General features: G+C 33.7%; 1 protein-coding gene across 1 annotated transcript in view; it reads right to left on the bottom strand.

Annotated features, from left to right (window-relative positions):
• Nucleotides 1–12,169, bottom strand: part of LOC131062624 (RNA cytidine acetyltransferase 1) — a 105,872-nt gene that overhangs the window by 69,634 nt on the left and 24,069 nt on the right. The window contains exons 11-16 of the mRNA XM_057996333.2: nt 7,049–7,185; nt 6,453–6,550; nt 3,958–4,084; nt 3,764–3,851; nt 3,551–3,650; nt 3,416–3,468 (exon numbers count right to left, since the gene is read on the bottom strand). Of these exons, the coding sequence (XP_057852316.2) occupies nt 3,416–3,468; nt 3,551–3,650; nt 3,764–3,851; nt 3,958–4,084; nt 6,453–6,550; nt 7,049–7,185 (603 nt within the window). The remainder of the gene's footprint in view (nt 1–3,415; nt 3,469–3,550; nt 3,651–3,763; nt 3,852–3,957; nt 4,085–6,452; nt 6,551–7,048; nt 7,186–12,169) is intronic.

Below are 12,169 nucleotides of genomic sequence, written 5' to 3'. Positions count from 1 at the left end.
ACCCTCTTCAGCAACTTCTGTCTATTTCTGAAAGACCATCTTAATAATTAAAAATTACAAAGAAGATCTACAAATTACAGCAGGTTGAAGAGTTGAACCAGCAAGGGTTCATCACAAGAAGCAAGGGAGATTGGATTGTCATTGGAAGACATTGATATGGTAGAGGACAAAGCATTGCCATCTAGTAGCAAGGTGGAGCCACAAGCACAATTTTCTAGGCCAAGCAAGGAGCCACAAATGAGTGTGATGACCACACCCTCTATCACCCAATTCTTCACTAAAATTGGGAAATTGTAAGAACTTGAAAATTTTTACTTGCCTAGATATGCAATTTTCGATGATGATTTTCAAAGACAATCATCATAAATTCATAATAGTTATAATTTTGCAACTAGCAATTGTATCTAGCTTCGCATGATGATGCGGTTTGTAATCCATATGTATTCAAAAATCAAATCTAATAGAAAACACTTACTCGTGGAATTTATATTCATTTGATACATTTTGTAATTGAATTTTCAATTTTGCAAAAAATGTGCTTTTTAATAAATTTAAGTTTTTTTTAAGTTGTCGTGTTTTTGCAAAGTCAAAAATTTGGAGCTCGTTGTGTCCTTTCCAAGTCCAAGTCTGCAAACAATGGATCATAGTATCATACATGTTCCGGGTACATGTTTAGACATCCAAGATAGGATACAATCATGGATACGTGACTAGACACCTAACATCTACTAACTTGTTTTAGGCTCTCAGAATCCCTTGGGGATTCACTATAAATACCCATTGAAAAAAAGAGGAAATACAATAGTTACACAAATACTCAAACCTTGACCCCTAGTACCATCTCCCATTTCAGAAACGTGTACCTATCTTGGAGACATTGTGAATATATCTCCAGATATCAAAAGAGTACATACAGTAGTTTAAAAAATGTGCAATAATCATGACGATGGTACATCCAGTACTTTCACTAGAAAACATGTAAGGCTACATGCCATGAGTTTTTATTTCATGGCCATAAGCCACTGAAAATTATGCCATAGGATGATGAAGTAAATGGGATAGTAATCTAAACATTATTGAATATAATTGGGTCCATGCTGGCCATATGCATGCCCGGACAATAAAACCGTATATATGTACCTGACATATGTATATTTCTTTCCACAATAGAATATGCATATGTAGATATAGTTTCACAACCTAGTATGACTGGTATACGAAAAAAGAAATGTAGCGATCACACCTGCTCTTGTATTTATACCAATCTAATCTAGTACTAAGGCCTTTCAATATTTGAACTAGCATAAGTTAGATTAAAAAAAAATGAAATTAAGGGGGGTAAGCTCAACCAGCATCAAGGCTTTTATACTAAGCCACAGGTTCAAATCACAGGAAACATGATAAAGACTTGGAATTCAATAAAATGCCACATCCAAATCACTGGCTACTCTTTTCCCAACGGACAAGGCTGGGTACAAGTCCCAGGTGTAAATGACTTATAAGATGCCCCTAACTCATGGCAACAAAGCCAAAGGTTGTCTCCACCTTAAGGGCAATTTATCATATCAGAAAAAGCTAAGTTACCGGTTCATCCCCTGCATTGCCTGGATCTGGGTCCATTCTGTGCCTGGTCGAGATTCTGGGCCAATTCAGCAGGGGATTCTGTCAAAGCATGTGCAGTAGATTGTCGGTTCGCCCCAGAACCTAGGTGAAACCGTAACAAACCAAGAAGAGGCAGATGGCACCCAAGGTGAACCTGCTCAGAAAAATACCTTTTTCTTTCTTTTTTTCACTTTTTGACTTTAACTGATTGAAGCTGTAGCGCTGAAAGCTGCTTCAATACCATCAAGTCTCAAACCATACTTCTCTGAAGGATGTGTGTAGAAATGAAGCTGGACTGATGGACAATGAATATGTGAATGGTTGCCATTGCTGCTGTTGTTTCAAGTTGTATGCTACTCTTTATTTATTTTTAATTTTTAATTTATTTTGGGATTTGTAAAGCTGTTGAGTATTACCTGCTGCATTTCTCCATGAAAGCAATAATTACCGGCTTCACATTTATTAAAAATACATGTTTTCTTTTTAGCACCTTTTGAGGTTTACTTTTATTTATTGGGGTTGAATGTTAATTATTTACAATGATTTATATTGAATCATCTATTTAGTCTTTAAGTTATTATACTTTTATTAACATTTTTAAAATTAGTAATATAAATATTTTTAAATGCATACTTTATTATATAAATGCATGTCCTACAAAATATATATGTGTGTCTATCTATCTGTCTGCAAAGTTAATAAGTACATATTTATGATTCTTATATGTTTTTTGTATTTGTGTGTGTCTCTCTCTCTCTCTAGACATGATTTAGCATTGAAACTGGGTAAGATACTGCATCTAACTTGCTGGATGTGGCATTACCCAATAAACAAGGCCAGGTGACAGTAGAAATACCCCTCAGTCAGCACATTTAAGTAGAAGGCTACTTCGAAACATTCCAGAGTAAAGAGCATTTTATTAAACAAATTTCACGCAGGACCTGTTCACAGGTCTCCCTACAGAATCAGACATGACAACCTGAGACTAAAACCCAAAAAATTATCAAGTCGGATATGACAATAGAATAGTAATATACGTAAAATATTTATCCAAATTCCACCAGATTGAACAAAATGAATATGGTGATTTTGAATTATCCTTGTTAGAACAGCAATTATGTTGACAGTAGAACTTCAAAAATCAACTTTCTAAGATCCAACTAATGGTTGAGTATATTCTTTCCAAGTAAATGTAAGATATACTAAGTCCAGTTTCCATTCTTACAAGTTCACTGCCAGATGTAAGTTAAAATAAGTCTAAGTTCCTTTCTTGGAAGATCACTCCCAATTAAATTATATATACTAAATTAAATGTCAGTATTATTCTTCATAGTGTATAACATGTTGCTACTTTGAACAAGACTTCATCTATTGATAGGTCACGGAACCAACTTGATAAAAAGTTTGGTAAGAGAAAATTCAAATAGCTAATTGAAGTGTCTTACTAAGGCATTGTCTACCAACTGAAAATAGTTAAAATTTATAGAGCTGCTTTCTCCCACTATGGTAAATGATATGGCAGTGACATATACCTCACTCAAGTTTGCGTGAAACACAAAAACTTGTGTCAAAATGGTAACCATGGTGCATAGGAGATTGCGGTATGCTTGTTAAAGTAATCATTCAGCTGTTTACCAAACTAATTAACTGTTAACACTTAGGATATAGCAAAAATGTGCAACCTAGAATCATTGAAAACATAAATAAAGAGTCCATGTGCTTAACAGCATAAACAGCAAGTGCTTTGTAGATTAAAGGAATCAAATAGTTTAAATTCATAAAATTTGAACAAAGTTGGATATACAGCCCAAACCTGAATAACACACAGAATATCTGGCAAGCGATTTTCTGTCTCGTCCACGGGGCCTGCAAACGAAGTATGATGAGATAATAGAAAAACAAATTACTATATGGAAGAAAAGCAAGCAGAATAGTGAGTGCTACTTACCAAGCAACACAAAAAGGTGATGTGCAGGAGCATCTGACATTAGCTGTAAATCATTTGGCGAATTCTTATAATGAGAAGCCACATACAGTGCCATCATGCGCTGCATCAATCCAACAAGATATGACATGCATGGAACCACAAGTCTCAGAAACGTTGTTCCAAAAGACAGAATGTTCATTTAAAGAACTAACACAGATAAATCAGACCTCTCACCTGCAAAAAGATTTCGCTGGCTTTGTGATATGAAAAAAGGGTGTCACGGTTGACATAGTAAAGCTGACACTCACTTGGGTGCGGAAGTCTACAAACGAAAAACAAGTGACAACAGGAACAAATATATTTTATGGTATGCTTCCATGGCATTTAGCAAAACTTATAATTATAAATAGAAAAATATTAATGCACACCTCCCGTCAATATTAGGAATATAGTTTGCAGCATCTAAACACAGCAACTTGTGAAGCCAAGATTCAATAGGATCACCCACAGCATATCTTATAGGCTCATCCAGGTCCACCTTTCTGAATACTCTGCCTACCAAAATATAAATATGTTTATATAAATAACATAAAGAAAAACAATCTTCCATTTAGTTCGAAACATAAGTGTTTACAGCTCTAAATTCTTAGAGTTAAATTATTAATATTTTTGACAGAATAAAGCAATGTGATAAAGACATCAAGCAGCTGCTGTATCAACTTGCCTTCAAACGCATCCTGCAAATGTCTCCACTACTCCATGTAGAATAAGAACAATCTACAAACTAAATATCTGATACTGCTTACCTAGAATTCAAGACTTGAAATACATACAAACAATGGAAGCATAGTAGCATTCCATTTACACAGCATCGCCAGAGTATATGGAGTTCAATTATCCAAGTTAAAAATGGGAATAAACTAAGGAAAATTTCAGAAAACTTAAAAACAATACAATATTCATAGAAAAAATAGAAATGGAGAAAAATACTGATTTCACATCAAATGTAGTGCACACAGATAAAAATAAACATTTTACATAAAAAAAGCCAACCATTTTTTAAAAATGAGTTGGGTTTTCTGAAAAGAAAAAACTTGAGGTTGTCACAAAGGGCTGATCCTAAAAAAGTAGACTGGGCCATCATGGAACAGGATAATCCTACTATTATAGGGGCAGACCTGTTATTTTTACTTAGACCCTCATTAAGATATAATATAAAAAAAAAAGTCATCATTATTGTTTAAATTTTTAATTCTAGAATAAATATATTCAAAAGAAAAGCATGAAAGAAAATTTAAAATGCCCTAACCTTGACCCTAAACTAAAAACTTTCAGTCTGCTCGTGCCTTGTAGCTTTCTATCTTAAGTATAAACTGAGCAAAAATAAAAAAATAGATATAAATAATAAAAAAATCAAAACCACTTTTCAAAACGGGAGAAAAACTTGACAAAAAGGCATAGTAAATGTGGCGATCCACAATTACTTGGGATAAATCATGGTTTTCTGCAAAAATGAAAGCTCTTAATCGGCAATAAATCTTTTGGCCCAAAAATTTTTAAAAATCGGGAGTCAGCAATAAATCGGCAAATTTATCGAACATTTGAAAATATATCAGTTCTTAAATATTCTAAAAAAACACACATATACACTAAATTTATAGAACATTCAACATAATAACATATTTCTGGTTTCCATCAAATATAAATCATAGTTGGAACACAATTGAAAATTGCTTAATGTTGTTACTTGTTTCTATGGTAGCTCTTTTTTTACAAACAGTATTTAATAAAAAAAATTAAGAAACATCATATATGCAAATATATATGAATCAATTCATAAAAGTAAAAATAGAAACTTTGCAAAACAATCTCTAAATCCGTATAAATGAAGATAGAAAACTCATAAATATCTAAATCCTATGATTCTGGTTGAACTCGTAAGAGTTTTTCATTTTTGCTTGATTGTAAATAATCAAGATAGTTTTTTAAAATCCAACCCACAAGGGTGGTAACTCGGTGTAAACGAGTGCCATGAAATCTTGTGTTTTTCAGCATTTCCACATTCTATTTTTTATGTTCGTGCAATTTTACTTTAGAACCAAAAATGTTCCCAGCTAGGAATTTCTAGAAGACAATACACTAGGATGGGGATTTTTTTCAAAGAGGGTGCAATGTCATGAGTCTCCTTCTGAATGCTTTCAATCGTCGGAGGATTTGCGCATTTAGGAAAACCGAAAAACTGAAGCAGCCGAAATCATATTTTATTTTTCCCGAGCATTCTACTTTGAGGGTTGCATCAAAAAAACCATTCACTTTTTTAAAACACGATTTTTAAAATTTTAATTGCGATTTTTTCCCTGCAAAAATCACGATTTTTTATCAAAAATCCTCCACAATTTTTCGGCAGATTAAATCGGCAAGACAAATGACTCCCAATAAAACGCGATTTGGACGATTTTTAGCCGATTTTTTCATCTATGGTTTTCTGTGTTTAGTGCTAATATAGCAAGAAGTATTTAAGTGAGCAACGGCTTCCTCAGATGAATTGGTTGAGTCATGTGTGGGATTGATCAACTCATTTTAGGGTAGGGATGAACCCCTTTTCATCCAACCCCACCCAAAATGGAAAAGTGTGGGATGGAAGACATTTCAAAAGGTACTCATCCAATAATTACGATTGGAATTCCCTTTAAGACAGCAATGGTTTTCATTTTGGATAACCCTACTGCACTTGTCTATGAAAAGCAACTTGTAAATTTGAAATAAATAAATTGTTTCAAATAGGACATACTGCCTCTAATAGCCATATTCCAATCGGACCAGCCAGAATTCAACAGACACAAAAAAACACCCAGGCTAAATTTTGAGGAAATATTGGACATCAGTGACACAGATTGAAAAAAAAAATGTAGATAAAATATACCTGATACAGATCCATTGTCAGTATTCCCTGGTTGCTGACTTTGTTCCTGCAACTGTTGAATAAGCTTCAGTGAAAGTGAGCGTCCAGTGCCCTCATAGCTGTTATGATACATATCCAACATGATATCAGAGTCTAACTGGTTTTTTTCCTATGCCCTACAAATCCTCCAATGAAACCAAATAAGATCCAGAACTTTAAATTTTGTAAAATTATGATTTTAAATTGCCCTACACATGATGTGTGATAAATGGGACCATAGAAAAAATAACTATGAGAATAGCAAGGAGTGCCTAATGCATATCAAATATCATGGTTGTAATAGAAAATGAGAAACAAGTAAGAAGACCATGTGTTGTGTCAACCCCTATTTTACAGGTTTGATTCTCAACCACTTGATTCTTCTTCTGTATATGCCGCTTGTATCTCTCAAAATTAAAACTAACATAAAAGCCTAGAATTAATATTAACCCTGCATATGTCAAACCATAACATACTCAAATCACAACTCAGTGTAAATCACACATCCATAACAAGGACAAAATGTAATGTATTTCACAGAATAATGCAATAATAAAATAAAGGCAGCTCAAAATTACCCATTCACAGTTGAACACAGAAATACAAGATACGGGCCAAGTAGAGTTTTGACTACTGGCAATGGAATTGCAGCAGCTTCATCAATGACCAGTAATTCCACTTGAGAAAGCTTTTGATAATCTTGAGGCTGAATGTACTGCAAAACATATGATTACAATGATTAATCATGCTTCAATAAATCTAAAGAATGATTAACAGTAAACTGATTAGGAAACCAACAAATGTAGTCAGCACATGTAATGAATGTCAATCTGCAAAATATTTCAGATAAAAATTGTCTAATCAGGTAATGAATGTCAATCTGCTCAGTTTAAGCACAAGTCTCCACTCCACAAATACATGACTTAAAGTTGTTAAAAATAAACATTAACATGTTTATGTTGGTTGGTTAGATATCCCAAAATAAACTCCAAACCAGTCTAGTCATGTGTTCTTTACTAAAAAATAGTGCTAAGATTCTGGGAAATGATTTATGTAAACTAGAATATCGGGCTATACAAGCATCACTTAATATTTAATAATAATTGATGTACAGCAATCAAATTTCAGCTGGAAGGCAATAAAAAGAAGCAGATGTCTCAGCATTCCTCATTTCTCTTGGGTTGGTTTGGAAACAAACAGAAATGCACAGCCAAGCCCTCTATTATGAACATTGTCACAAGTGACAAAATTTTTAAGGTTGCCAATGGAGACAAGGGTAAAAGTGCTGATAGGCTTCTCTATAAAAACTTCTGTAAAGTCTTCAAAGAGTATGGCAATAATGAGTAAGAAATAAAAGGAATATTATGTTTGCTTCCAAAAGACAAGGTGGCTAAGAAAAAATAGCTTTCTAAACGTTTGGCTGGTTAACTGATGAAATCAAATAATGTCTCACCATTTATCAGAAAATATTGTATATTTTCTGCTAAAACAGTTATTGTGGTGAACTTTATTGTAGATCTGATAGCTTGTAGTTGTTATAAAGTAAAATATATGATGCGTTTTTGCTTATTTCTGAATGTTAAATAGGCCTAAATGATCATGCAATATCTTGTTTTTTGTATCTTTCCATGTCTTTTTGTGACAAATACAGGGTCTCAAGAAGAGAAGACAAATCTAGAGTTGAAATATGACAGTCTGCAGCACTTTTAAGCCCTCCAAATTTCCACATGCTAATGTAGCCAGCTCCAGAATGGACTGATAGTCAGCTTTGAACTTGACCAGTCAACTCCAGGAAATGCAGAATAATGATTTTATCAAGTTGGAGTGGCAATTGTAGACTTGTGACACTTGTCCTAGGAACTTGGCACATGTCTTATTAAGTATAAGTTGATTTGAATGCCTTCAGTTAACATAATTGTCAATTGCCTCTCGACTGCCCCATTTGGAGGCACTTACATACATGCTCTGTTTTCAAAAAATTGACTTCTCCAACCATTTGTATAACTATAGTGTTACATCTTCAGTTCTTCCCTAAGATCTAGGAGTACTTCAGTTAGAGAATTTGGGAAAGGCCTTTAGTTAAGACTGGAGCTCATCTCTTTCATAAAAAAATAAAGAACTACCACATGAATTTGTGATCTGCCAATCTTTGATTAGTTAGGCTTTTATCAATAATCCTTTTTAAGCTCATAGCAAAGTTAGTAATTAATTCCATATAGTGGTTAGTATAATTCAGTCAGAAAGTCAGAATAAGAGGTAACTAAATTATAGTAGCAGAGATAGCATGTAAGAACCTATTTTAACATTTCTAAATAAAAAGAATGTAATCTTGACATTGTCAAAAAAGGTATAAGATCAATCTCGAAGGAGAGTAGGGCTCACTCCACCTAAAGGAGATCTTTTGGTATTTTTCTGTTTTAAGTAATTCATTTGTTGTTTATTTAAGTAGTTTGTTTCACCTATATGTTAATTTATAAAAAATTATTTTCATCTCTGCATTTTTCATATTAAGACTTACAATCCCCATGCAAAAATTCAAAAAAGACAACAAAAAAAATCCCTTTCTGCAATTTCATTTTAGCTAGTGTTCCGTTTCAGCAAAGTGTGCTTACAATCCAAAAAGCGTGTTTATTTTCAATAGCAATAGAATAAATTTGATTCCAATCTTAGCAGCCGTAGGATGAGTTAGAGTTAGTTAGAAAGAGCTTGCAACCCTCATGACCTAGAACCATATTACAGATCACTTTTGCACACCAACCTAGATTAATAAAGACTAAAAGGCAAATAATTTTAAAAACTACAATGACCTCATCATTAACCAAGATGACACCACCCAAAGAGCCAAAACTAGATAAACCTAGGAACAGGCCAACAGCATAGAATCCTAGGAAGGAGCCACTAACAATAAGGAACATATCATATTCAAATACAGCGATGGTAATTTATTTTAAATGAAGCAAGGGCTGCTCAAAATTCAACACACCAAAAGAAAATTTTACTTATTCTAAAAAAATTGACTTCCTTGAGTCTCAATATAATATGAATTGTCTTCTTAAATCTCTCATCTTAAATCTCTCACAAAACTTCTTCCTCTACTTGCTAACCAAAAACCGATCCTTCTGAAATAAAGCTGCACTCCTAAAAAAAACTGATGAAAAAATAATTCAAATAGTCCTAAATTAAATCACCTGCATGCAATTTATCAACTAGGCAGTTGCATCTAAAAATTAAACCAAAAAAACTGGGAAATAAATCAGTAATTTGTGCCCTCTAAAAGTAGTGTTTGACTTTCTTCTAAAATAACAACCAATTTATAAATAAAAAATTAATCTGAGATTGCTGGAAAAGTCAACTCAAAACATAATTACCTATCATTAACTGCACCCAAAGTTCAAGCAAACTAAACATCTTCAGCAGCAGCAGCAATCTTTATTTTTATCAACAACTACTATCATCTTCAACAACAGCTATCTGTCATCTTCGACAACTATTCAACATCAACGGCACCAATAATTTGACTTCGTCAACTTCTCCTGACTTCATCAACATTAATCAACTTTATCAACATTTGCTATTTGACATTAAAATTTCCTACATCTTCCCCATTGATGTCAAATATATGTATCACAACATTATCTTTATCAGCAGCAGCTATATATCATCTTCAACAACTATTCAACATCAATAGCATCAATAATTTGACTTTGTCAAGTCCTCCTGACTTCATCAACATCAATCAACTTTATCAGCATTTGCTATTTGACTTTAAAATTTCCTACATCTTCCCCCTTGATGTCAAATCTATGTATCTGCAACATTGTCTTCAAACTTGAATTTATTATCTTTCATAGTCCTTTAGTTATTATATCTATCAATTGTTCCTCTAACGTGAAAAAATAAATTTCAACTTTCTTCTCTTGTACCAACTCTATCATCTAATGGTGATTCAATTCTCTGTGTTTTGTCCTTTCATGAAATACTAGATTTTTAATCAATTGTATTGCTCCACCATGGAACTTTGTTTTTCTCCTAGATCTTCCAAAACTCTTCTCAACCAAACTATTCATGTCCACGTTGTTTATGCAACATATTTTGCTTCTATATTTGATATTACCAGTGTATTTTGCTTCTTTGAACTCTGTGTTTTCAATCCACTTCCAAGTGTAAAACAATGTCCCAAAGTGCTCTTTTTATCATCCGACGATCTTGTCCAATTTGCATCCGAATAACCAAAAGACTTTGAATCTTAAACTAAATAATGATGGATTCCATGATCTTTGTTCCTTTCACAAACCTGAGTATCCTTTTTACTATATGTGAATGTCTCTCTATCAATTTAGTCATAGACCTTGAAATCAATGATACTAGAAACATGATATTTGGCTTTGTAGCTATCAAATGCATTAAGCTTCCAACAATACTTTTGTATTTCCTTTCATCTAGTTTTGGTGACATCTTCTTTCATCAATTTTTCACCATTACGCAATCAATGCATCAACTCCTTTATAGTCTAGCATATTGAACTTCTCCAACATATCCGGGACATACGTTTCTTGACAAATAAAGATCTTCCCATAAGATTGGCATATTTCCATGCCAAGAAAAAAAAAAATTGGTAGATAAATTATTGCTACAAGGCACCACCCTTATATTACTGAGAAAAGAGTACAATGTAATTCATCAACTTCCTTCACTTTCAGTTATACTCCCCTGCACTAATACCCCATATCATCATACATATCAGTATACCCACCTGTTGATGTGTATTTTGTACACGACCAAACACAGAATAAAATACCTAAAGGTACCTTATCCTCTCTTGAATAAAGCTCCCGAATGCTGAAGATATCGCAGAAGGATCAATCGGAGAAGCTTCAAGGTTCATGTTATGCAGGATCTCTACTCGTGGATAAGCTCTTCACGGTATGATGTGATTTTGCTGGAATCACAAGGGGACTTACACTAAATGACCTAAACGTCTGATTTGCTGGAATCACAAGTCCTATTAACTAACTGGAAGACAAACAAATGACAAAAGATGCAGGGTTCAGGACGTCTACTCTACTACCTAGAATGTGAGAAAATGGATGAATGACTAGGTGGAGTCCTACTGGGCTGGGTCTCACCATCAGGTTGAACAATTCAACACCAACTCAGTGCGATCTTCTAAGGGATGCTTCCAATATGTTCAAATCGTACACCATCTGACAATGATCACCATTCAAGATAATGCATGAACAATAGATGTGTAACGACTTAAGATTAAGCTCATTTTATGCCAGTTGACCACGCAAGGCGCACTTACCATCAGTAAGAGGCTAGTGGTATGGACTAGACAGATTCCACACAGGTGCATTCAACAATTTTCTTCACTCAATTTAATCATCTATCATCAAAAATGAAGATTCAACAAGAGACCATGCACATTGCAAAGAACAACATATTCCACCATATCTTCAATGAAGAGAAGTCTTTACAATTAAGGCAACAATGTCTTGCCTTCTCTTCTTAATCTACTCTAATTGCTATTCTATTATTCTGGCCTCTATTACTAACTATTAACTATTAGCTATTATTGACTAACTATTCGCTTTACAAATGAGGAGCCAGGGCTTATATAGTGCCTTCAATACAATTCAATGGCTCAGATCACTTTGAGATCAATGGCCGAGATTTTACAATGAAACCCTAATTAGGGT

Source organism: Cryptomeria japonica, chromosome 5 (genome assembly GCF_030272615.1).
Source record: "Cryptomeria japonica chromosome 5, Sugi_1.0, whole genome shotgun sequence".
Classification (NCBI taxonomy): Eukaryota; Viridiplantae; Streptophyta; class Pinopsida; order Cupressales; family Cupressaceae; genus Cryptomeria; species Cryptomeria japonica.
This window is presented reverse-complemented; position numbering and strand designations above follow the sequence as displayed.